Source organism: Leguminivora glycinivorella, chromosome 16 (genome assembly GCF_023078275.1).
Source record: "Leguminivora glycinivorella isolate SPB_JAAS2020 chromosome 16, LegGlyc_1.1, whole genome shotgun sequence".
Classification (NCBI taxonomy): domain Eukaryota; kingdom Metazoa; phylum Arthropoda; class Insecta; order Lepidoptera; family Tortricidae; genus Leguminivora; species Leguminivora glycinivorella.
Window position 1 is genome coordinate 3,462,951 of NC_062986.1, and position 25,579 is coordinate 3,488,529.

At 39.5% G+C, this 25,579-nt stretch overlaps 1 protein-coding gene across 1 annotated transcript in view; it reads left to right on the forward strand.

Moving 5' to 3' along the window:
- Positions 1 to 579: 579 nt before the first annotated feature.
- LOC125234892 (phospholipid-transporting ATPase ABCA3-like) overlaps positions 580 to 25,579 on the forward strand; it is a 62,475-nt gene continuing 37,475 nt past the window's right edge. Inside the window, exons 1-7 of the mRNA XM_048141313.1 lie at positions 580 to 703; positions 7,792 to 8,020; positions 12,821 to 12,985; positions 18,380 to 18,510; positions 19,612 to 19,749; positions 20,701 to 20,818; positions 21,955 to 22,109. Coding sequence (XP_047997270.1) covers positions 611 to 703; positions 7,792 to 8,020; positions 12,821 to 12,985; positions 18,380 to 18,510; positions 19,612 to 19,749; positions 20,701 to 20,818; positions 21,955 to 22,109 — 1,029 coding nt within the window. The 5' untranslated portion in view covers positions 580 to 610. The remainder of the gene's footprint in view (positions 704 to 7,791; positions 8,021 to 12,820; positions 12,986 to 18,379; positions 18,511 to 19,611; positions 19,750 to 20,700; positions 20,819 to 21,954; positions 22,110 to 25,579) is intronic.

Below are 25,579 nucleotides of genomic sequence, written 5' to 3' on the forward strand. Positions count from 1 at the left end.
GGGAGCGTTTTAGAGTAAAGCGGATGGGTCAGCGCGGATACTATAAACTTCATACAAATAGGCTACTTGACCCTTTTTCAAAGTATGTCTTATATGATTAATTACTGTCTAATTAAACGAAAAAAAATAGTACCATATTATTATGACATGACGTAAGTCGATTTAGAAAAAATATTTGACAATGTCACAGCCGAGCAAAGACTATGAATTTTAATACAATAACCTCTATTCTATGGAGATTAGATTAGTACCTCTAATTTCCATAGTTGATTTGAATTATGTGACGTTACTCCATTGGCCAACACCGTTTTCGGAGTCCATAATTTAAAAGAAACCATACACACATCTTTAATTAAAAACACTCAGTTATTACGCACTTTTAATCCCCGCAAGCTATAAATATTGATTTCTGAAGTCTACTACAGAAAACAATAACTTGATGTGCTAAATTCGATACGAGTCTAGTAGCCTATTGGTCGTGTGGATCGCTCCGCGCGGTGGGTCCGCATGATACTAAAACCGGCTTTATACATATATTCCCTTTCTTCAGACAGTGGTTCTACAAGAGTTGCCGCTCAGCAAAGATCAGTTGTCTACACAGTTGGTGTTCATGATAGGAGCCTTGTTTATGCCCATGGGGGCTATTGGCCCGGCCATCAACTTAGCTAAACGACTTTTTGAAGAAAAAAACACCGGGCTGAATGTAAGTGCGTTAAATATCCAGTATACAGTCCCACCATTGGTGTTCCCAGAAAAATACGGCTTCGGTAGGCTATTACTGAATCGTTGAGCTCCATTTTAGACTCTGTCTTCAGTTTCCATCAGCACGGGAAGCATGGTCGCGCGATAGACGATAAAATAGCAGGCCTGATATTTTATAGTCTATCGCGCGATGTTGCATGCTTCCCGTGCTGGTGTGACTAGGGTCAATCGCCGATCAGTATTTACATAATAAAAAATCTAGCTCACAGAACTGACCCCGTAGCCGAATGGAATAGCAGAGCCAGACTGCATTTCTGCGGCGTTTGGCGTCGCAGCCCAGAAATGACATTCGGCTACGAGGTCTGTATCGAGAGATAAAGAAAAAGCTCGACGGTGGACAAGGAGACCGACCGTGTAACATTTTGCGTCGACGTTGCCGCATACATGTCGCGTTGCAATAAAAAAGATTGATGAGAGATCTCGTATCCCTTATGATAATGATATAAAAGGCGCTGGTTTAATTTAGGTAGTTTATTCACAGAAAATCAGAAGCAGAATGAATATAAAATCAAAAGTCAAAAGTAAAAAAGAACATAGGTATAAAAAACAATAAAATTCAAATATATAAAAAAGTAAATCCTTCCAAAAAGGTGCGTCGTCGACATTTGCCCCTTTTTTTATTAAAGAGGGAGCTTCACCAGCTTTCGCAGGGGCCGCCGCAAAGTGCCTCCCGCTGTGTACATCCGCAACTCTAATGACCCCGTCAGGACCAGGGAAGACTGCTGTTACGCGCCCACGGGGCCAGGAACCTCTGGGAGTATTGCCGTCCGCAATGAGCACCAGGTCACCAACTGCCATCTGTGGAACTTCACCTCGACCACGTCTGGGTGTTAAGGTCGGAAGGTATTCCTTTAGCCAACGGCGCCAAAAATACTCCGATAATCTGACGGCCTTACGCCAGCTAGATCGCGACAGTAAATCCCTTTCAGTTGATGTCGTTGGTATTGGACGTCCCGATGAAGAACCCAGCAGGAAGTGCATGGGCGTCAGGGACTCTTCGCTTTGAGGGTCCACGGAAACGTGAGTGAGCGGCCGAGAATTTACCATGGCCTCCGCCTCAGCCAGCAGGGTTCTCAGCACCTCATCCGTTGGAGCTCGTTCGGTCAGGGTAACCTTGAGTGCTGCCTTCACGCTCTTCACCAGCCTTTCCCAGATTCCACCCATGAAAGGTGCCGACGGCGGGATGAATCTCCAGTTGATCTTCTGCGTAGCAGCGAACTGTGGCGTAGCATCGTCATATAAACGTCGAAGTTCACGGCTAGCGCCGACGAATGCAGTCCCATTATCTGACCACAGCTCTGATGGGGTACCTCTTCGAGCGATGAATCGGCGGAGGCTCATAATAGCAGAGTCAGTTGACAAACTGTCCACCACTTCCAGGTGGACCGCACGAACTACGAGGCAGGTGTAAAGGGCGACGTATCTTTTTTCACGCCTTCGACCAACGGAGACTTGTACTGGGCCGAAGTAATCCAGCCCTGTAAATGTGAATGGCCGTTTGTGATGCCCAAGGCGAGCTTCTGGAAGATCTCCCGTCACGGGTTGAAACTGCTTAGCCCGGCGTATTCGGCAAAATAGACAGTTGTAGGCAATGTTGCGGACGGTACTTCTCAATGACAGAAGGTGATGGGCATTTCTCAGAGCGTTTCAACTTTTTTGATTTCGGTGGCAGCATTAGTACCCGAACCCCGTAAGCGTAGCATGAGTTTTCTTTGTTTCTGGTAGAAATCCGCGACTTCTATTTAAATTGACAGAATTTCATGTGACTCTTACAGAATTCATGTAAAACTGTTGCCACCGAAATCAAAAAAATTTAAACGCTCTGAGAAATGCCCTGATAATCTTGTCGCATCTCGTTAACTACGGTCTCTGTGTTCCCGTGGGCAGCCTTGCGATGATGATGCTCGACAAGCAGGCGCACAGCTGGATCTTTGCCATCTAGCACAATGGGGTTTTTCATTTCGTCACGGACGCACGACGCTGCTCCTATACGGCCGGACAAACGCATAAGTCCGTCGTCTCCCATTGTCACCGAAAGCTTCGATAAACGGCTGGTGCGTGGCAAGAGCTGGGCGGGATGGCTATCTAGGCTGGCCATCTCCTCAGGAAATGTGTTCAACTGCGACTGGCGTAGAATGTGAACCTCTGCAAGACTTAGGTCTGCGGCGGTCAGTGCCGTGACAGAGTCGCGCACAGAGCGCGGGGTGGGGGTGGCAAACTGTTGCCATTGGTTGGACGGCTGAAACACAAAGGTACACACACCCCCCTCCAAGTGGACTAAATTGTTGACATTAAGACCCCTTCTAGATAAGCAATGGATTCTAAGTAATGTTAGGTACTTATGAGCTATGGCTGTTGTCCGTACCAGTTTCAACCAAGAACTGAATCGCTTAGGATCGGCTGAAACTGGCTGGCGCCTTTGAACGTCACTAATGAGGTGAACTAAATCAGGGCGCGCTGCACGTTTGCTCTCTTCTTCCATGCCTGGATACTCTGGGGAGCTGGGCTCACTGGGCCATTCTGAAGAGAGCAAAAATTCAGGACCCGATATCCAACGCGATTCTGAGGATAACGTCACTCGCTTCATGCGGGTAGCATCATCCGCAACGTTAAGTTGACTTGGCACCCATCGCCATTCATTAACGTCCGTTATCTCCATAATCTCAGCAACTCTATGTGAAACGAAAGGCTTAAATAAGCGCGCCTCGCTTCTGAGCCATCCTAAAACAGTCATGGAATCGCACCAAAATATACGATTTAAGGGCTTCAATCTGTGTGCTTCGCAAATCGTAGAAGCGAGACGAGCTGCAATCAAAGCGCCTTGTAGCTCTAAACGATTTATAGAAATTTGCTTCAAAAGAGCTACCCGAACCTTACTACAAATAAGCGCTAGCTTCACATGTCCGTTTTGTAAGATAAACCGCCAATATGCAACCGCAGCGTAAGCTGACTCGCTTGCGTCACAAAACAAATGAAGCTCGCACTTATCAATTGGACATTCGCTAAGGCAGTAACAGCGTGGGATCTGTAAACCAGAGATTGAAAACAAATCCTCAAACCAGAGTCTCCACGCTGCGCTGTCACTTTGCGATAACTCTTGGTCCCAATCGATGCCCTGACGCCACGCATTTTGAAACATGATGCTGGAAGCGGCACCGAAAATCATCGATGACATACGATATGTCATGATAGGGTCTTTGGGCGAGTCGCGCCACAAAAACCTTTGTGCATCGCGATCCTCTGCTCGGATCTTCACCTGGGGAAACATTTCGCGAATGTCGCCAGTCAGGGCCACTTTCCCCTCTCTGAACCGGAGCAGAATTCCAAGCAGAGGCTGCAACAAATCGGGACCTTTCAAAAGGAGTGAATTTAGTGAGACACCGTGACTTTTAGCTGCAGCATCGTGAACGACTCTCAGCTTATTTGGTTTATTTGGATTAGTTACGCCGAAATGTGGTAACACCCAAACTGGCGACTTGGCGCTGGGCTCTGATGCGCACAGTTCAGCGTAACCTTTCCGCAACATGTCGTGAATGTTTTCTCGATAGCGAGCGGCATACTGAAAATCACGGGCCATTTTCTTTTCAAGACTAAGAAACCTTGATAAGGCTAGCTTGCTACTGTCAGGCACAGATAAATTGTCCGACTTCCAAAGTAAACCGACTTCAAAATGTCCGTTAGGCAGGCGATGCGCGGTACGGTCTAGAATTTGGACAGCGCGTTCGTCATCGGTGCTGCGCGCTTCTCGTTTCGAAATGCCAATTGAGTCTAAATTATACTGCTCGCGAATCAATTGCTCTAAAACAGAGCGATCGCTGACATCTGCTACTGGGGGCTCGCTGACAAGTGCGTGATTGACAGATTCGACTGAAGCGGTTTTGCTGCAACCAAAGGCAAATAAAACCCACCCTAATTCGGTTTTGATAGCGACCGGTTCTGTCTTAGTACCCTCGCGTATAGCCCTAGGAATGCTAAGATACCAATGATCGAGACCGACAATGATCGATGGTTGTATGTTGCCATAACAGAACTCATCCGCAATATCTGAGAGGTAAGGATATTTAAGCACGCTAGACCTATAGGGAGTTTGAGACGCGAGACCTAAACCCTTCATCGCGCGCGCTTTACTGATAATGTGCGTATCCTTACCATGGCGGCCTTTAATTTCGAAGTCGACATATTGCACAGACGTATCCTTACCTAACCCGCCTACACAGTCTAGCCTCATGTGCCTCTGAGGCCCAATGGCACCTATTTTCGCGGCGATATCTTGTTCTATGAACGAACCCGTAGCCCCGTCGTCTAACTTAGCGTACGTATTCACGGAACCTAACGGACCGGACACTGTTACGGCTACGATCTTCAATAACGGACGAGGAGGCACCGTCTGAGCTGAAGACCCCGCGGCAACTGAAGTCGATGCATGAGTCAGGATCTCCTTTGAGTCGACATCGTATGATGTAGACTCGCTAGTGACAGGAGATGCTGCGGCGTGGGCGGCAGGGGCTCGCGGTACGGCGCTAGAAGTTCCCGCTGCCGGCTCCTCATCTTCCACTTCAATATGCGCGGCTGCAGAACGCTCGTAATTCGGATTGTGCAATAACTCGTGGTGACGGAACGTGCATCCGTCAATGTCACAAGACTTCTTCGCCTTACAAAAATTAAACCTATGCCAACCTACTTTGAGACATCGATGACAAACTTTTTTCTTTTTAATCAAAGTCCATCTGTCATCGATTGACATTGATTTGAAGTCGTCACATTGAATTAAATCATGCGGTTTTTCACATACGACGCATGATTTAATTTTAGTTGCAGTCGCCGATGAATTCAATTTAGCGTTATTCCGCGATATTGAATTTGACTTTACAGATTGATTTTCAGCGGCAACGTGCACATTATCTCGGGCCCGCCTACTATCCACAGTTTGTGGCGCAGTAGTCGGCTCAGCAGGGAGCAAGCCGAAGCGAGACTGCAGGTCGACTTCGTTGGCTAGAAAATCAGCGAGATTTTCTAGCTTTGACAAACCTGTAGCCTCATACCGAACGGCATAATCTAGCCATTTAGCTCGCAACAGTGGTGATATTTTTGAAATCAAAGCTTGAAATAATTCAGGCGAGGCCAAATATTCTGTGTGAAACGAAAGGCTTAAATAAGCGCGCCTCGCTTCTGAGCCATCCTAAAACAGTCATGGAATCGCACCAAAATATACGATTTACGGGCTTCAATCTGTGTGCTTCGCAAATCGTAGAAGCGAGACGAGCTGCAATCAAAGCGCCTTGTAGCTCTAAACGATTTATAGAAATTTGCTTCAAAGGAGCTACCCGAACCTTACTACAAATAAGCGCTAGCTTCACATGTCCGTTTTGTAAGATAAACCGCCAATATGCAACCGCAGCGTAAGCTGACTCGCTTGCGTCACAAAACAAATGAAGCTCGCACTTATCAATTGGACATTCGCTAAGGCAGTAACAGCGTGGGATCTGTAAACCAGAGATTGAAAACAAATCCTCAAACCAGAGTCTCCACGCTGCGCTGTCACTTTGCGATAACTCTTGGTCCCAATCGATGCCCTGACGCCACGCATTTTGAAACATGATGCGACCCGTAATCACTACTGGTGCCAGAATACCGAGAGGGTCAGTCCATAGGTCACTGGTTCAAATCCGGCTCGAAGGACCAAATAATGATAATGATATAAAAGGCGCTGGTTTAATTTAGGTAGTTTATTCACAGAAAATCAGAAGCAGAATGAATATAAAATCAAAAGTCAAAAGTAAAAAAGAACATAGGTATAAAAAACAATAAAATTCAAATATATAAAAAAGTAAATCCTTCCAAAAAGGTGCGTCGTCGACACCTTAAAAAAATAAATAAAAAAATAAAATAAAATAAAATGCATTTATTTCAGACTATTTGGGTCCATAAGTTTGTTAATAAATTTTACAGAGATAAACATAAATGTAGCTGAGACCAGTGTTTAATTAAACCACTGTCCCACCTACCTGCAACGACGCCCAATAAAATTAAAATAGCCCAATTAGACGGTACGAGAATTTGCATACGAGTTTTATTACATTGCGGTATTTGATGGCTGTGCAAAGTTGTATGTAACCTCAACAGCTCGCAATGTAGCTAAAATCGCATGCGAGCTCGCACGTCGCCTATAGCAGGCTTTGGTTTAAGGCCTGCGGGCTGATTTATGAGTCTCAAGCGTTCGAATACAGAAAATTGTCACTGAAAATAATAGGTAAGTCACCGTTTTCAACCGGTATTTTAGTGACAAAGTCCCGTATGCGAGATTCAAAAATCGCCCTCCTGAGTGGAGGCTCGGTCGGCGGGGCGTGCAGTGGGGCGGGGCGCGCACGTTGCGCAGCGTCGACTCAGAGCTGTCTTGAGTCGACGCTGCATAGATATTAGTAGTATGCATAGGGTTGCAAAAAAACGGTTTTTTTCTGGCTGGAAAAAAAACATGAAAAAAAACAGTTCTTTTCTGGAGTATTTTTTTTTTCTAAAGGTCATAATCGCAAAATTTGCAGAACAGTTAATACTTTTGTACGGTTTTTTAGACTTTATGTTAACTATTAAACAAATTTAATTTAATAACTTTAATTTCTGGTTTTATAAAACTAACACTTACACAACCTGTAGTTAGTAGTTATCTCTATTTACTGTTGGCAACACCACCGCTTCTCCACGCTCCATGTTGCATCAGGGATTCCCCAATAAATGTTTGTATTCTGAATGTTTATTGAATTAAAATGAAAGTTATTGTTATTGAAATGTTACAAATCAAGAAAAAACCGTTATTATAGTATCTGTTCATCTGAAAAAAAAAAAAAAACATATTTAGAAAAAAAACCATGGTGCTTGGTTTTAGTAATTCTGAAAAAAAAAAACATTTGTTTTTTTTTTCTATTTACAACCCTAACTATTCACGCTCGCCCACCCCGCGGACCGCTCAGACGGACATTCCGAGCGTCCACTCAGGCCCCCCACTTACATTTATTCTCAAAATTTTGTTAACAGGAACTTCAGAAAATATCGGGAGTATCAGCGGAGACAATAAGTCTCTCTCACGTGTTGGACATGTTATCCGTAGTGCTGTTATACCTGCTGGTATTCATCCTGTACTTCAAAATTACCCGCCATTTGATTTACACGAGTGCCTGCCACTTTGCGTTCGCTACTGTGCTGTTTTTCCTCAGTACTGTAGCGTTCACGTTCATATTAGTTTACGTTCTTGATCTCGAGTCACGTAAGTAAATTCAATTTTTGAGTAGAAAGTGGCATATTTGTGCCGGTAAGCGCCACTTGCACCAATGAAAATGGAGGGTTAACCTCGGGGTTAACCCACCATTTTATATGGAATTTGACAGTTGACAGCCCACTAACTTTGAGCAAAGAACGTACCCCAAAACCATACAGAAAAAGGTACGGTGAGCTAATGGCGATACACCTTTGGGGTACGCTCGGCTAGATGGCGCTAATATAAATATTTGACATTTTAAAACATATCAAGCTAAGAATATGGGCCAAATTGTCAAAACTGAGGTTCAAAAGTTTTAAGCCTGTGTCGAGAGATGGCAGTCTATGCACTGTGGTTACACATTTTACTTTGACAGTAACTCTCTTTAATACTCGATCCTCTTTGCTTTGAGTTAAGCGGGCGGTGTAAGTGGCCTTAAGTATAAGGAAGGTAGCACATTGTCGTTTTAGGACACACAGAGTTTTCCAAGCAGTGCGGCTTGCCCTGCCTCACGGGATAGACGCAGACACATGCGTGCAAATTTCCTCCTTATGGTAATAAGTGACAATGTGGTACCTTTTAGTTGAAAATGTCACATTCGTAAAATATAATAGGATGTAACTGAAACTTCACATTCATTTACTATAAGCAGGGAGCGTACTTTTCATGCCGATGACATTAATCTAACGTCACGCTCCATATAGGATGATCCCAAATAGTTTTATTGTAAATTATTAATCATTAGTCGTCAATCATTCGCTTCGCTCGTGGTTCAACTATAGAATCCTTTCACTTGCTCATTTTTCAACTTCACACTCGGCGTTAAAATACAACTTTGCCCCCTTGTGTAACAATAGTTATTTGTTATACAAGGGGGCAAAGTTGTATTTTAACACCGAGTGTGGAATTGAAAAACGAGCAAGTGAAAGGATTCTGATTGTTGAACCAGGAGCGAAGCGAGTGGTTCAAGAATAGAATCCTGAACTTGCGAGTTCTTTAACACACGTTGACGTTGTTTTGACATTCTGACGTGTATTATAGATTGCAGGAAACTCTAGATGAAGGGTATGTTACGTCAACATATCTCATGTTTTGACGACCGGTCTGGCGCAGTCGGTAGTGACCCTGCCTGCTGCGCCGTGGTCCCGGGTTCGAATCCCGGTAAGGGCATTTATTTGTGTGATGAGCACAGATATTTGTTCCTGAGTCATGGATCTTTTCTATGTATATAAGTATTTAATCGTTGTCTGGGTACCCACAACACAAGCCTTCTTGAGCTTACCGTAGGCCTTAGTCAATCTGTGTAAGAATGTCCTATAATAATATTTATTTATTTATTTATTTATATTGCCATAATGACTTTCTACAACGACAATATATTATGGAAAGCTAGTTAATCATCTAAAGATTATAATTTTCATAAGTCCTAAACGAACTTAAAGAGGCCGTCGGCGTCCTCATAGGATCATATTTAGTGACGGGTGAAGCCCGACGCACGCGGTCCTAATAATTCGGTCAAACAGTGTTTTTTGAAAAAAAAAAAAAAAAAAAACAAATAAAATGAAATGCAGTTTGATACCTTAGGGTAAGGTGCTTCGCGCACACTAGCGTAAATATAATTTTTTGCTTTTTAGTTTCTCCGTGATTTCTTATCGGATACACCAGCCATGTTCCTAAGCCTTGCTATTGCCTGCTTGCCTTGGGTGGGGCATACTCAGGCTGGCCCCAACTCCAAAAAGAATTGATTAGTTTATAATTTGGATGTTTAAATTATTGCAATCGGATAAGAAATCTAAATTCAAAAGTTTAGTATTTTTTGCTTTTTAGTTTCTCCGTGTTTTCTAACGCGCTTATTTTAGGTTTTTTTTTTTTAAGTTTATTTATTTCTTGAGTTTAGTGGTTCATATTAAATATTAAAAGTATTAAGCATCAGTCCGAGTATGCGTACAGTAGTGAAAAAATTATACTTTAACTCCTAACCATTGAGCAGTTGACCTTCCATCATCAGCTCAGCTACATAAAATTATTACCATCAGACGAAAATAATGGTGTACCTTTGAAAAATACACTAAAAACATTACATGTGCGTATAACATTTGAAGAGTTCTCTCGATTTCTCCAAGATCCCATAATCAGACTTCGATTTGGTGCCAATGGGACCGTCACGGGGTTATACTTGTTCGATTAAAAAAAATATTCTGAAAATCGGTTCATGATTCTCGGAGATATCGAGTACCTAAGGGGGCGTCCATTAATCGCGTCATACGTTTTTGGCTTATTTTAGACCCCCCCCTCCCCCATGGTGATCTTTGGTGATATTTTCAGGACCCCCCCCCCCCCCCCCCCTGGCCAATATGATGTGTAATTTTTTGGCAACTTAAGTAGACTTTTTTCGAACCCACGAATCAACCAAATCTTGGCGCGAAAATCTAATTTTCTATGAGAATTAAACCTTTGCCCCCTCATTTTTAAGGTTCCGTACCTCAAAAAGGAAACTACTGAACCGAAACAACTGAACCGATTAACTTGTTTGGCACACATATGTAAACTTGTGATCCAAAGACGGGCATGTAATTTAAATAAAATAAAAAAACAACTATAGGGGCCACTTTTGGGGGGTAAAAATGAAAATTAGAAATCATAGTTTTTTAGCGTGTTACATATCAAATGAAAGAGCGTTAGTTGGGCCCCACTTATTTGGAATTTTTTATGTGCTTTCCACTCAGAATCGCGAGCTCTTTCAATCCTAATAGGAGTAAAAAAGTGTCCCAAGGTTTTTCTCTATTCCGTTACCATTTTTTCATACATTTTGTATGGCGGTAACGGAATGGAAGGTCTAAAAAAATATGGAAATCTTGGGACATTTTTTTCTCCTATCACGATCAAAAGACCTCGCGATTCTGAATATGAATCGCGTAAAAAATACCCATGTTACAAAAAAAGTGGGGTGGACAACTTTGAAAAAAATTAGATTCAGATTCAGATTCAATAGTTTATTCATGGTAAACACGTAAATTATTTACATAAGTAATTCATAATTACAAAAAAAAAAGATAAGAAACTAAAATTTGTCAATTACCCTTATACGTATTTCAAAAATATATGTTTTTAATAATTTTCAGTCAAGTAATTTAAGAAAACAGGCAAAAATTACCATTCCCTTATATCCGAAACTAATTAACATAACATTTTCAAAAAAATACCCGAGATAGTCTTTAATGTATAGATTACAAGAAAACCTATTAGAAATAATATATATAGTCAAGCATAAATTGGACTTAAAAGAAAAAACTCAAATTACGAATTTCACTCACTGGGGCTGCAAGGAGTTACCAAATCTTTTGAAAGTGTTGAGTGCGTTTGAATATTACATGTACATTCATTTTTGTTTCGTCTTTTTAGACGGACGGACGGACGGACGGACAGACAGACAGACATGGTGAAACTAATAAGGGTTCCTAGTTGACTACGGAACCCTTATTAGTTTCACCATGTCTGTCTGTCCGTCCGTCCGTCCGTCCGTCCGCGGGTAATCTCAGTGACCGTTAGCACTAGAAAGCTGAAATTTGGTACCAAAATGTATATCAATCGCGCCAACAAAGTGGTAAAATAAAAAGTGGAAAATTTTTTTTTGTTAGGGTACCCCCCCTACATGTAAAGTGGCGACAGATTTTTTTTTCATTCCAACCCCAACGTGTGATATATTGTTGGATAAGTATTTAAAAATGAATAAGGGTTTACTAAAATCGTTTTTTGATAATATTAATATTTTCGGAAATAATCGCTCCTAAAGGATAATAGTGTCCCCCCCCCTCTAACTTTTAAACCGTATGTTTAAAAAATATGAAAAAATCACAAAAGTAGAACTTTATAAAGACTTTCTAAGAAAACTGTTTTGAACTTGATAGGTTCAGTAGCTTTTGAGAAAAATATGGAAAACTACGGAACCCTACACTGAGCGTGGCCCGACACGCTCTTGGCCGGTTTTTTATAAATTGTTCAAAATATCGATTATTTTATTTTCAAAAATGACTAAGCGCCTCCAGAAGGCGCTTAAGCTCTTCTTGTGATGTAAGGAACCCTTGCAAAACGAGTCCAACTCACACTTGGCCGGTTTTTAAGTGTTATGGCTCGTCTATGATTCCGCCAACGTCAAGGTTTAGGAAGGCACGCGTTTTTTGAAGACAGTTGGCCGGTGAGCTCTACATTTGTCAAATTTGCCGCCTTTTTTCAGTGCCATGATTAGGTTGACCGTCTATAACCGACTGTCCGTGTACACGTGATGAGGGCAAACTAAAAAAATCTTTGAGAATTAAAAATAACCGACTGCACACAGCTCTTTTTTTCTCACTTGATGGTCTCATCGGAAGATCAGCGCTGGAAGTCACCAGCAGCAACACGCTGAGATGAGGCCATTTCGTGGCACTTCATTCCTTTCTGTTTGTGTTGTAATGTGTAATTAATCTTGACTGTGTTCACTAATAAATTATATTCTATTCTATTCTGTTCTCTTTGCACTGCACAACGCAAGTTCTGACTGTAAAAGTTGATATAAAAATAGCTCAGAAATATGTTTTTTTCTTTACGTTAGTGTAACAAAAAAAAATACACGTGATATGTTCCTAACCCCCCCACCCTCCATGGTGATATTTGGTGATTTTTTCATGACCCCCTCCCCCCCTATGCAGTATGACGCGATTAATGGACGCCCCTAACATAAATGAAAAAAAAAACATTCAGTCTAATTGAGAACCTCCTCCTCTTTTTGAAGTCGGTTAAAAACGAAATGATGATTCTGTTTTGTTTCAGTCCAAACCGCAGAACTTATATTATCATGTATACTGTTCAGTTTTGAGTTCATTCTTTTCGCCACCAAAAACTTGAAGAGTCGTCCATTGCTTCTGGTGTTGTTATTCCTGCCGCTTCAAGCTTATTCTACATTTATTCAAATACTAGGCCTCAGCGAGTATGACGGTAAGGAGGTCAAGTTCTCATCTTACTCATTTGGCGAACGGTCTGGCGTAATCGATAGTGTCCTGAATCCCGGTAAGGGCATTTACATATTGGTGTGATAAACACAGATAATAGGCTACTTGACCCTTTTTAGGGTTCCGTAGTCAACTAGGAACCCTTATAGTTTCGCCATGTCTGTCTGTCCGTCTGTCCGTCCGTCCGTCCGCGGATAATCTTAGTAACCGTTAGCACTAGAAAGCTGAAATTTGGTACCAATATGTATATCAATCACGCCAACAAAGTGCAAAAATAAAAAATGAAAAAAATTTTTTATTAGGGTGCCCCCCCTACATGTAAAGTGGGGGCTGATATTTTTTTTCATTCCAACCCCATCAACGTGTGATACGAGTATATTGTTGGATAGGTATTTAAAAATGAATAAGGGTTTACTCAGATCGTTTTTTGATAATATTAGTATTTTCGGAAATAATCGCTCCTAAAGGAAAAGTTGCAAAAGTGGTGCGTAGGAACCTTGAAGAATTCAGAATGCGTGGTCCAAACTATCGTCATGGCTATAACATTCTGCCGAATAGACACAGACTGGAAAAATCAGAGCAGTGTGTGTGGTACACAGGTCCCAAAATTTACAACAAGTTACCCAATGACTTAAAAGTAGTTGAAATGTCTGACACCATGTTTACAACCAAACTCAAGAAATACCTAATAGAGAAAGCTTTCTACTCGGTAGATGAATTCCTAAACCCAAATGACTAGTAGCTATGTATATTCCAATTGCCTATGACATTCAATATTGCTAAAACTTATATTTTATAATTTAATTGCACAATTATATGATTTGCAAGAATCTAATTCGACAGTATCTCCCTATAATGTACCTAGTTAATGTTATTATTAAGTGAATAATTGATGATTATTGTAGTTACTATTCTCCATTATTGATTTCCTTATTATTATTTATGTTGGTCTTGTTTACTATGTACCTATGTTAAATTAAGTAAGCAGAAAATATGACTTGTAACTCCTGTTATCAATAAATGATTGATTGATTGATTGATTGAAAGGAAAAAAAAGTGCGTCCCCCCCCTCTAACTTTTGAACCATAAGTTTAAAAAATATGAAAAAAATCACAAAAGTAGAACATTATAAAGACTTTCTAGGAAAATTGTTTTGAACTTGATAAGTTCATTAGTTTTTGAGAAAAATACGGAAAACTACGGAACCCTACACTGAGCGTGGCCCGACACGCTCTTGGCCGGTTTTTAGGGTTCCGTTGTCAACTACGAACCCTTATAGTTTCGCCATGTCTGTCTGTCCGTCCGTCCGTCTGCGGATAATCTCAGTGACCATTAGCACTAGAAAGCTGAAAGGCCATGCCAGGATAAGCTAAGTGAATCTGCCCCCAGCGAATTTTGGCTTGATTTTTTTTTATTGATTTGTCTTTGTATTAGTATCGAGTATGCCAAATTTCAGCTCCCAAAACTTTATAGTTTAGTAATTAAAAAAAAACGAATTTTGAAACTTCTTCGATATTTTTTTTTTGGGCAGCCGATTTCGATGTGCTTCACGTATATTGTGCATGTAGGTAGGACAATTATATGATATTAATTTTGTGTTATATTGCCATACAAAAACTTAAAAAAAAAGTTTTTTTTTTTAAGTATTATCATGCAAGCGACACCTCCAGATTTTTCATCAAAGTAAGCCTCTTTAATAAGCTACCAAATGAATATAAATATTTAATTTTATCTGTGGTTGAACAAGGTGTTTTTTTTTAATTGAATACATCACAATACATTTTACTCCCATACACGCTCGTTAAAACGAATCACTGACAAACTCCAGAGAAACGTGCACGTTCGTCATAAACACTGGCCACTAATAAAAATTAAAAAAAAAATGTATGAATATGTTTTTTATAAAAAAAAGGCACAAATTGCGAAAAACTTTCCTTATATAATTTATATAAAAAAATTTTCACATGGTGTTTTTCTGATGCCAATCGATTCCATTCCTATTCAGTATCGAAAGTTTCTTTGAGCTCAACTTGCGGTAATGTACTAAAGAGCCACAAATTGAAGAAAACTTTTTCCACATTTACCCCATAACAAAATGTATGGAAAATGTATCTATTGATTTGTGGGTTTTTAGTGCAAAGCAAGTATTGACACTGGATAAGAATGAAATCGATTGGCATCAAAAAAACTGTTTTTAAAAAAATAGTTTATTTTTGTAGATATACATAATATTTTTCTACATATACACACTATGGGGGAAGTATGCACATCGAAATCGGCTGCCCAGAAAAAAAAATATCGAAGAAAGTTCAAATTTCGTTTTTTTTAAATTACTAAACTATAAAGTTTTGGGAGCTGAAATTTGGCATACTCGATACTAATACAAAGACGAATCAATAAAAAAAAATTCAAGCCAAAACTCGCTGGGGGCAGATTCACTTCAGCTTATCCTGGCATGGCCTTTGGTACCTATATGTATAGCAAGGTTTACTGACGATTCGCCAAAAAACGTTTCCCAAAGTTTCACATCCCAAACTATTATTCCCAAATTATCATTTCCCAAATAAACGTTTGGCAAAACAACTTATCGCAAATTGACATTTAGCAAAACTTTTTTTGGCAAGTATTTGTTTCCCAAAATATTTACTTGGTCAAATTTCATTTTACCAAATATTATTTAGTCAAAGGTATTGTTAAGGCAAAATTTCCATTTCCCAATATATTGTAATTAAATGGTGCACTGGAAATTTGTTTGTTGATTTTATGCTATGTGTCCAAGATTTGTGTGAAATAATGTGTATGTCGTAGGTACCTACTTTTTTTCCTCCTGCTGCAAATGTCAAGGATGACAATTTCACTTACATGTCCGGATACATTCTATTAATAAATGTGATGTGTGATGTGATGTATATTATCTAAATTTACTTTTGATTCTAATGCTAGTTACATTAATGTAATAGTTATAGTAGCATGATGTTTAAATAAAAAGTATATAATTATAATTTTCTTGTAATGTATAATTGTAAGTTTAGTTAATTAAAAACTGTTAATTACTTTATAAACAATTATAAACTGTAGTACTTACCAATAGTGGAAGAGCGGTATTCTCTTAATACAAGTATTTCAAATACTTAAAAAGAGATACTAGCCCAATTATGTAAATATTGTATTGCTACCAAATAAATAATTTTAATTTTTAATTTTTTTTTTTTTAATAAGAAACCTTATGTTTTCAAGACCATTATGTTCTATTAATTTTTAATTACTTTAAAACGCCATTTGCTCACTGTCAGTGTCAACCTAACACGCTCCTCCTCGCTTCGCTCGTCGTCGCACCTAAACTGGCCCTGTCACACACGAGTTTTCTGTTACAATACTAATACAATTATTACATTACATTTATGCCTTGTAATATTTATTGTCAAACGTGGTTTTGCATGGTGTAATTTGTAGAAACATTTTTTGACAAAAAAATAGTTGACAAAATAATTTTGTCCAGTAATATTAATTTGACAAAAATAAAGTTGAGCAAACTTTTCGTGTCCAACTGAAGCCTTGGGAATAAAAACTGAAATTATCATTTGACAATTTTAAGTTAAATTTGGCAAAAAAATCTTCGGTAAATTAAATCAATCCCGTAGAAATGAAAATGCAAATGCCTAAATATTTTCGAAATTTGCGATGTGAAATTTTGACCAAACATGTTTTTGGGATGTAAGTTTTGCCGTTTTTAATGGTTTAATGGTTTGCGAAATAAAGTTTTGACTAAATAAAATTTGACTAAGTAAAATTGTGCCAAATGATAATTTGACCAAACAAAATCATTGCGAAACATACCTTTGCCAAACAATACTTTGGGAAATGAAACTATTGCGAAATGATTATTGGGAAATGAAATTTGACGAAACGTTTTTTGGCGAAACGGCAGGACACCGTATATCAATCACGCCGACAAAGTGCAAAAATAAAAAGTGGAAAAAAGTCTTTTATTAGGTGCCCCCCCCCCCCCTAGACGTAAAGTGGGGAATGATTTTTTTTTTCATTGCAATCCTAACGTGTGATTGTTGGATAGGTATTTAAAAATGAATAAGGGTTTACTAAAATCGTTTTTTGATAATATTAATATTTTCGGAAATAATCGCTCCTAAAGGGAAAAAAAGTGTGTCCCCCCCCTCTAACTTTTGAACCATATGTTTAAAAAATATGAAAAAAATCACAAAAGTAGAACTTTATAAAGACTTTCTAGGAAAATTGTTTTGAACTTGATAGGTTCAGTAGTTTTTGAGAAAAATACGGAAAACTACGGAACCCTACACTGAGCGTGGCCCGACACGCTCTTGGCCGGTTTTTAAAGTCTGTCTTATATGATTAAGTACTGTCCTATTAACCGAAATCAAATATTACCATACTTTATTATGACTTAAATACAGCAAAAAATTTTTTAAAATATAAATACTTTTAAGTAATCAGGCGAAAACATAGATTGTCTGTGAATCAGGTCATTCTATTCGGAAACAACATTTTCTAACTCTTTAAGTATGAGGCATAAAGTTCAATATGTAAGTGATTGTTTTGACATGCAGTAAGGTTCGAGTTTGATGACGTCACTACATCGTTGACAGCGTTTTCGGCATGGAATAATTTATGTCAAATACTACAGAAGAAAATCATTTATCGTGCCAAATTCGATATGAGTGTAGTAGCCTACATATTGTTTACCTATGTCATGTCCAGTGATAGGTTTTTTGGATTCGACATGGGGTGAACGACCTCAATCATTATGTTAGTATGGATATGCCCCGGGAATCCGGGCTTAATGTTGTTAGAAAAGGCAAAAAAAGTTAGAAGCAAATAATTAGAACTGAAATCCAAAGAAAATAATGAAATGTCAATGTCAAGATTTTGAAGTATTTTTTCCATCATGAATATCATGATAGATGTAAGGTAATACTTTGTGGAGGTTCTAATATATTTTGCTTAATAGAGTGTAGAGATTAGGAAAATAATAGAAGTTTTTGTCTCAACTGGTTGCCATGTAAGAGTAAAAAGTTCCTTAGAGATAATTTCGTCGTATCAATATTAACTTTTCTACTTGATATCCCGCGAGGGTGAATCCAAAAACCGATTACTGGTCATGTCATGTATGTTTGCCCCTTTGTGAAACAAATTAGTGCATTACGATACAAAAAAAACACGACCGAAGGGAGTGTTTTAAATCGACACGAGTTACGAATTTTCTTTTCGCACGTGTATCGTACGACGTTTTTCAGTGCAGATGGCCCTCCGAAGTTTCGATCTGACAAAAAATACCCACTTCTCGCACTAGTGCGATAAAAAAGCACACATCTGTACTGAAGATATTATTTCGATTCAATTCCAGGTGAGGCTATAACACTAACTAACATGTGGTCAATAACATCGAGAGATAAGCCAGTGGCTGTGGGCGAATGCTACTTGATGATGGCGCTTCAATTACTTATATTCTCTTTGATTGCCTGGTACTTCTCCAAGGTGCGTCCGGGTCAATTTGGACAGCCTTGGCCATGGAATTTCCCATTTAAAGTAAGTATTATTTATGGTGCTCTCACACTGGTTATAAAGTTATTAATGTTATATAACATGGTGTATCGGGGATAACGCGATGGCACGATGGCGCGCTGCCCCTGTTCACGTTATATAACATTTCTAACACTATTTCACTGGGCAGTGTGGGAACACCATTCGATATTTGAGGTTTTACAGGAGCCATCCGGTACAAATATATCGTAGCGACCAGGGCGCTTTTAATAAATTTGTAAACACGTATCGTGTTCAAATACTTTTGAGCACCTCAGCCCCTACGATAGCTACAGCAGTACTGAATATGCAGTCACTTTCACTTGGTAAGGAGCTCAAAAAAATAGATAGAGATATTATAAATAAATATTTTCATATACCCGTGAATGGGTTCCAGCAGGCGTTCTACACGACATCAAATACCTCCAATCGGCTTCGTGTTGGATCTATATCCCCACGGATGCCTTATAAATGACCGGGCTCGAAAGACCCGAGAATTTTACAACGGAGAAAAAAATAATAAATAATAGACTGAGCGTTCACTCAGGCCCGTACACTTAGGTTTGCCACAGACGTAACGTGGTTTAAGAATTTTCCCCTCACTAGCTCGGAAACACGTGTTTTGTCCTATAATAGCAGCGGGTAAAAACGCATTTTATCCACTAGTGGGTACAGTAATTTGACCTTGAATAAAGTCAAATTAACTGCTTTAAAATTGATAAAAGTAGGTGAATCTAGTACCTAATAAAGATTATTTACCACCTGTGGAACTACTGGAAGCAGTTAAACGCATTTTTCGCGTTGTAGTTTCCTCGCTATAGTGAGGGGAAAAGTTTTGTGTTACACTCGGGTGCAAATGTATTTTACTCCTCGTGTGTTAAAAAACTCGCAAGTTCAGGATTCTATTCTCGAACCACTCGCTTCGCTCGTGGTTCAACTATAGAATCCTTTCACTTGCTAGTTTTTCAATTCCACACTCGGCGTTAAAATACAACTTTGCCCCCTTGTATAACAAATAACTATAAAATCACAATCACCCTTTTTGGATCATTCCAGAAAGAGTATTGGAGTAAGCGGCCAGAACCGGCAACCGCGGAAGCTGAAGTCCAGTCCATAAACGTGGAGGACAAGCAATATTTCGAGACGGCCCCGCAAGGTCTCAACGTTGGCATTAAGGTCAATAATGTCAGCAAGGTATGATTGACATATACTACTAATTCTAAGTTCTAACTAAAGTTAACTCTATACAATTAATTAGAGATGTAGAAGGTCTCTAAATGTCGAATTACAACCAAGAACTACACTAAATATAAAAAGTATAAATACAAAGATAGACTCATGAGAGCCTGAGGCCTGCTTTGGTGACTAATACCAGGATTTGGCGGTTACCCTAGTTTGTACGTTAAGCCAGCAGACCTTTGAAAGCAGGCCCCGTAGCTGAATGGCGCGAAACGAAAACGCTGCTAAAAGTAGTCTGGCTCTGTCGCACCAATACGCAAGAGCGATAGAGATAGATATTCTACGAGCGTTTCGTTTCGTGAGCGTTTGTGCCATTCGGCTACGCACGCTGGTCTTTGTAAGGTATCCCCAAATATGAAGTAAAACTATGGAAACGGATTAAATCGCGTATAATGAATTTAAAATTCATCCCGATGTTTCGAACTCTTTACAGCGTTCGTGGTCAACGGGTGACTGAGGAAAAATTACAATGTGCAAAAGCTACCCACATACAAGAAATATTAACGAACCATGACCACAAATAATATAGATTTTTAAGGCAGGTTCACACACTATTAATAAAGCTAGTTATACAATATAAAAAAAAACCATTACTATGTTAAAAAATAATTAACCAATTATTCTACACAAAATTGACAAAAAACAAACTACAAATGTCCAACACCGTACAAAACAAATGCCTCACAGCCTTCGTCGTGCTTGTTCCATTATCAGATATACTATGGATCCCAAGCCGGTGGTAAAATACAGCCATCATCTCTATTAAAGTTTGGATATTTCTTGATCTCAATGGCCTCGCGCAACATACATAACATAGTTTTATTTCATGAGTAGCTATCGCGGTAACCGAAGACAATGTTATATATCCCCAAATATGTTTTATTAATTTATATTAATTGGTTCCAGTGGTTCGGTGAAGAGAGAGTACTCCAAGGAGTGAATTTAGCCGTGTACCGCGGCGAGATCACCGTGCTGCTCGGACACAACGGCGCTGGCAAGACCACGCTCATCAACATCATCACCGGTCTGTCAACATCCTCATCATCCTCCTTGCGTTATTTCGGCCTTTGTCTCCTCAGGCTTCCAGGAGGAAGCAAATGCTGGAATAACGCAAGGAGGATCAAGGAGGGTCTTTTGTGTTGGCGGCGTGCACAGGTGCCTTAGCTTGCTTAGTTTCTGCGACGCGAAACGAAAACGAAACGCCGCGACAGGTAGGTTTGGCTCTGTTGTGCCAATACGCAAGAGCGATAGAGATAGATATCTACTAGCGTTTCGTTTCGTGGGCGGCACTGGCAATGGCACAAACATTTGGCTACGTACCCAGGTCTCGTCTCGTGAGCAAGGACCCCGTGAAGGATATGGGCTAGCCTTGCTCATGTGCATTTTTGCCGCCATCAGTTTTCTCCTAGTCGCCTTATACGACACCCACGGGACGAGATGGTGTTATTCTTTTCTGACATCAGCACACGGAAGCCTGGGGTCCAAGTGACAACAAATCCGAAGATTTGTAGGTACATACTAGTTATTACGAAAGCTACCGCCACATGACCTTCCAACCCAAAGAGTAACTAGGCTTATTGAAATTATTCAAATTTCCTCACTATGTTTTCCTTCACCAAAAAGCGATTGAAAAATATCAAATGACATTTCGATCATAAGTTTCGAAAAACTAATTGGTGCGAGCTCGGGTTTGAACCCACAACTTCCGAATGGAAAGTCGCGCTGCTCATACCGCTATATTTACCACCAGCACTAGGCGCTTTAGTTTGTCAACTAGATATACATGGATAAAGGTCAATTCACGAAAACTGACACGAATGGAATAAACGAAATTTTCACAGTTGTAACTGTCAAGAGCCACACGGGAAAACTTTCATTAACTCATTCGTTCCATTCATGCCAGCTCTAGTAAATTGACCTGTACAATAGCACACCTCGGACACTGGCGATCAAATATATGAAAGAGGCGCGTTCCTAGCACACAGTCTATGCTCGTGTAGGTGAAAGCGTACTATGCTTGTATGAGTGAAATATGACAGGTCGACTGTTTGCGTTCTTGACATACTGTACGATAGTACTCTTTATTATACTGTAACAATAGGGATATTGTTAGCTTTTCGAAACCATCAGAATAAACTTGTCTTTTCTACCTATGGTCAGGTCTCATACCAGCGTCATCGGGCAACGTGAAGGTTGAAGGCAAGGACACGTTCAAGCAGTCGGTGGAAGCCCGTAAGCTGATCGGCCTCTGCCCGCAGCAGAACATGTTCTTCAGTCACCTACATGTTCTGGAACACGTTATGTTCTTTGCTATGGTACCTAAATCCTATGTTCTTTTCAAACTTGATTCTTTAATAAGTTACACTTATAGATCAGGCCGATTTTTTCTCATAAATAGGCGGAAGGTAGAAAGGTTTAAGGGCCATAGGCCTAATAGCACATGATGGCCGCGAGATAGATGACACGTCTTCTTCTAACTGTATTAATGACATAAGGACGGGTAGTCTATCTCGCGGCGACATACTCTCGCGGCCATCATGTGCTGGGCCTACAGTTGCATCATCCAATTTCCCATAAGTTTATCGAATTCCCCATACAATTAAATTTGACGCAATCGAGCCTTTAATGGTATTGAACACGCTTCAAATAAATTAGTTGACTGAAAATAATACTTATATAATATTATTTTTAGGGTTCCGTACCTCAAAAGGAAAAAACGGAACCCTTATAGGATCACTTTGTTGTCCGTCTGTCCGTCCGTCCGTCCGTCTGTCAAGACCCTTTTTCTCAGGAACGCGTGGAGGTATGAAGCTGAAATTTATATCAATTACTCAGGTCTACTGTCCCTTGAAGCTGTGAAAAAATCAAACTTCTAAGCCAACGCAATCAAAAGATACAGCCGTTTATGCCGCAAATTTTCGACACTTGCAAGGGAATCAAAACCTACAGGGTGCTTCCCGTGAACTCAGAATCTTGAAATTTGGTACGAAGCAACGTCTTATAGCATAGATAAAGGAAAAATTACGAAAACCATAAATTTTTAGTTACATCACATAATATATTTTTTTTTAATAATTTTAACCTTACTACCCATTTCCTCATAAACGCGTAGAGGTATTAAATTGAAATTCATACCAAATACTCAGGTCTATAATACCTTTAAGCTGTAACAAAATCAAACTTCTATGTCAACGCAATCAAAAGAAACAGCAATTTAAGCTGCATATTTTGAAACTCGCAAGTACTCGCAAGGGAATCAAAACCTAAAGGGTACTTCCAGTCGACCTAGAATCTTGAAATTTGGCATGAAGCAACGTTTTATAGCACACATAAAGGAAAAATTCCGAAAACCTTAGGTTTGTACGGAACCCTCGGTGCGCCAGTCCGACTCGCACTTGGCCGGTTTTTTCAACTCGGCGACTTTAAGGTGTCAATTAGGACACCACAGACTAAACTACACGCTGACGCTGATGCATTTCAGTGTTGGATAGTCTTTGACACTAGTCAACTATAATATTTCATTACACTTCACTTTAGTTAACTGTAATAGAACTTCATACAGGTTCGTGGCAAATTTTTCTGCATCTGAAACACATTATTTTTTCTCTATCGCGTTATCGACCAATCAGAGACGGTTATTACAAACAATTGGTCGCCAGGTGATTCGATGTCGATACAACGATGAACGACGCTATTAACATTAATTTTGAACTTTAATGATGATATTTCTCGTCCATTGATGATGAAGATTATGACTCACAGAAAAAGTATTGTATACAATTCATAGTCCATAGTAATATTATAAATGGGAAAGTGTGTGTGTCTGTTTGTTTGTCCGTCTTTCACGGCAAAACGAAGCGACGAATTGACGTGATTTTTTAATTGGAAACAGTTGCAGTGATGGAGAGTGACATAGGCTACTTTTTGTCTTTTTCTAACGCGAGCGATGCCGCGGGCAAAAGCTAGTAGTGATATAATTAAGTTATACACTCTCATACCGTACTATTAGGCCACTCAACAAGCTTCGTGGCCTAAACATGGTACTCGACTGAAAAGCTCTGAATTATATCACGATTGTATAAAATACTATTAAAGTTTTAAGGCAAGGCTCAGAAAGCTCCCGTCATTTTTGAAATGATAACCATAATGGGTCCTAACATTTATGAAAATTGTTTGTACGAAGTCTATAGCCTAGGTTTCTGAAGAGTCGCGAACGCTTAAATGCCTCCTATTTTAGGTATCCTGATAATCACAATTATGTGGGTAGGCTAAATACTTTATTCATTCATTGGCGCAGTCGGTAGGATATGACGTTACTTATTCTTACACCTTTTTTTACTATAAATGGGCTGACTTTTGGCCACAGGCTAGCCAAAGGCAAAGACGTGGCCTACGTTTGAGTGAGCTCGCCCAGAAGATGCCTATCACAGATGTCATATATACCATAGATCAAGCAAACGTATCTACTTAGCGTGTCAAATGAACTCAGTGAAATCCACCGAGTTGTCCGTCTTTACTCGCAGCTTGCAGCTTTCGGGCGTCAATTTTTGTAAGTTGAAGTCAACCAAAACATAAAAAATGCCTCGTTACGTGATATTCAATTGCAACAACACAAAAATTATAAACGATCAAGAGCCTGAGACATATTTAAAATTACAGGCAAGAATCAACTTCAGTACAAAATTTGACACGCTCGGCCCCTATACAAATATATGAATTTGTTTCTTCTATCTAAATTAAGTTCTGTGATGCCTATTATAAACATTAAATAAATGTCATATACTAAAGAAAAAGTGACCAAGGCCTCCAAGTGTTCCGAGCTGGAATCGAACCAGCGTGCTCCGGTAACCGGACGGATGCCTGTAAAACCACTCGGCCATCGGATCACGAAAGCAAGGGTCGAAATTTCCAAGTATATGACACAATTACCGAAGGCTTATGGTTTATTTAATGTTTATATTATAATACTAGTACCAAGGACCATTTAATACTAGACTGATATAGCCCATACAAAAAAGCGTACCCCTGAAAAAAGCTTAGTTTTTGCTTTAAAACTAGATGGCGTTGTTTCGTAACCCGGGAGTGGAAAAAAACATATTTTCACACATATGTTTACTTGTTTTTATAGTATACTATGAATAACTATCAAAAAACTTTATTTTAATATCAAAATATTGGCTCAAAACATAATTTTTACAAATTATATTTTTTGGTCGGCCTCGACGTAGTTGTGATCGCTTCGCTGGCTAAGTTTGTTCGCATGTTGTCTAACTATTGCCAAATAAAATGACTAGATGACGTTGGTGGACTAGGAAAATGTCACATCCGTTTCGTTGTTCATTAATATAATATACTTAGTGATAATAAACCTATATGTTGAGCTCAAATACGTTCAACAAAACGCAATCATTGTGCCAACAGATGTGACATCCAGTGACATCTGACATCCATGTCACATCACAAATGTCATTGTATGATTTATTGAATATATATTCATAATATATGGATATTAAATATTTTAGAATCGCAGCAGCAATGCGAGTAGAGATACAGAATTAATAACTGTATAAATTAATAATTGTATGACCAATGACCTCATACATAAAATTACCAGTTTAGGTGACAGAAGGCGAATCCAATTTGTAAACATTAAATTTAATGTGCTAAGGAAAAGAATCTTTCCGATTTTCAACGGGACACGGCTGAAGGGGCGAGCTGGTTTCGACTGCGCCCATGCATCTCAATTGTCCAGAAAGTTCATTCGAAGATCATTTTGCTTATAATA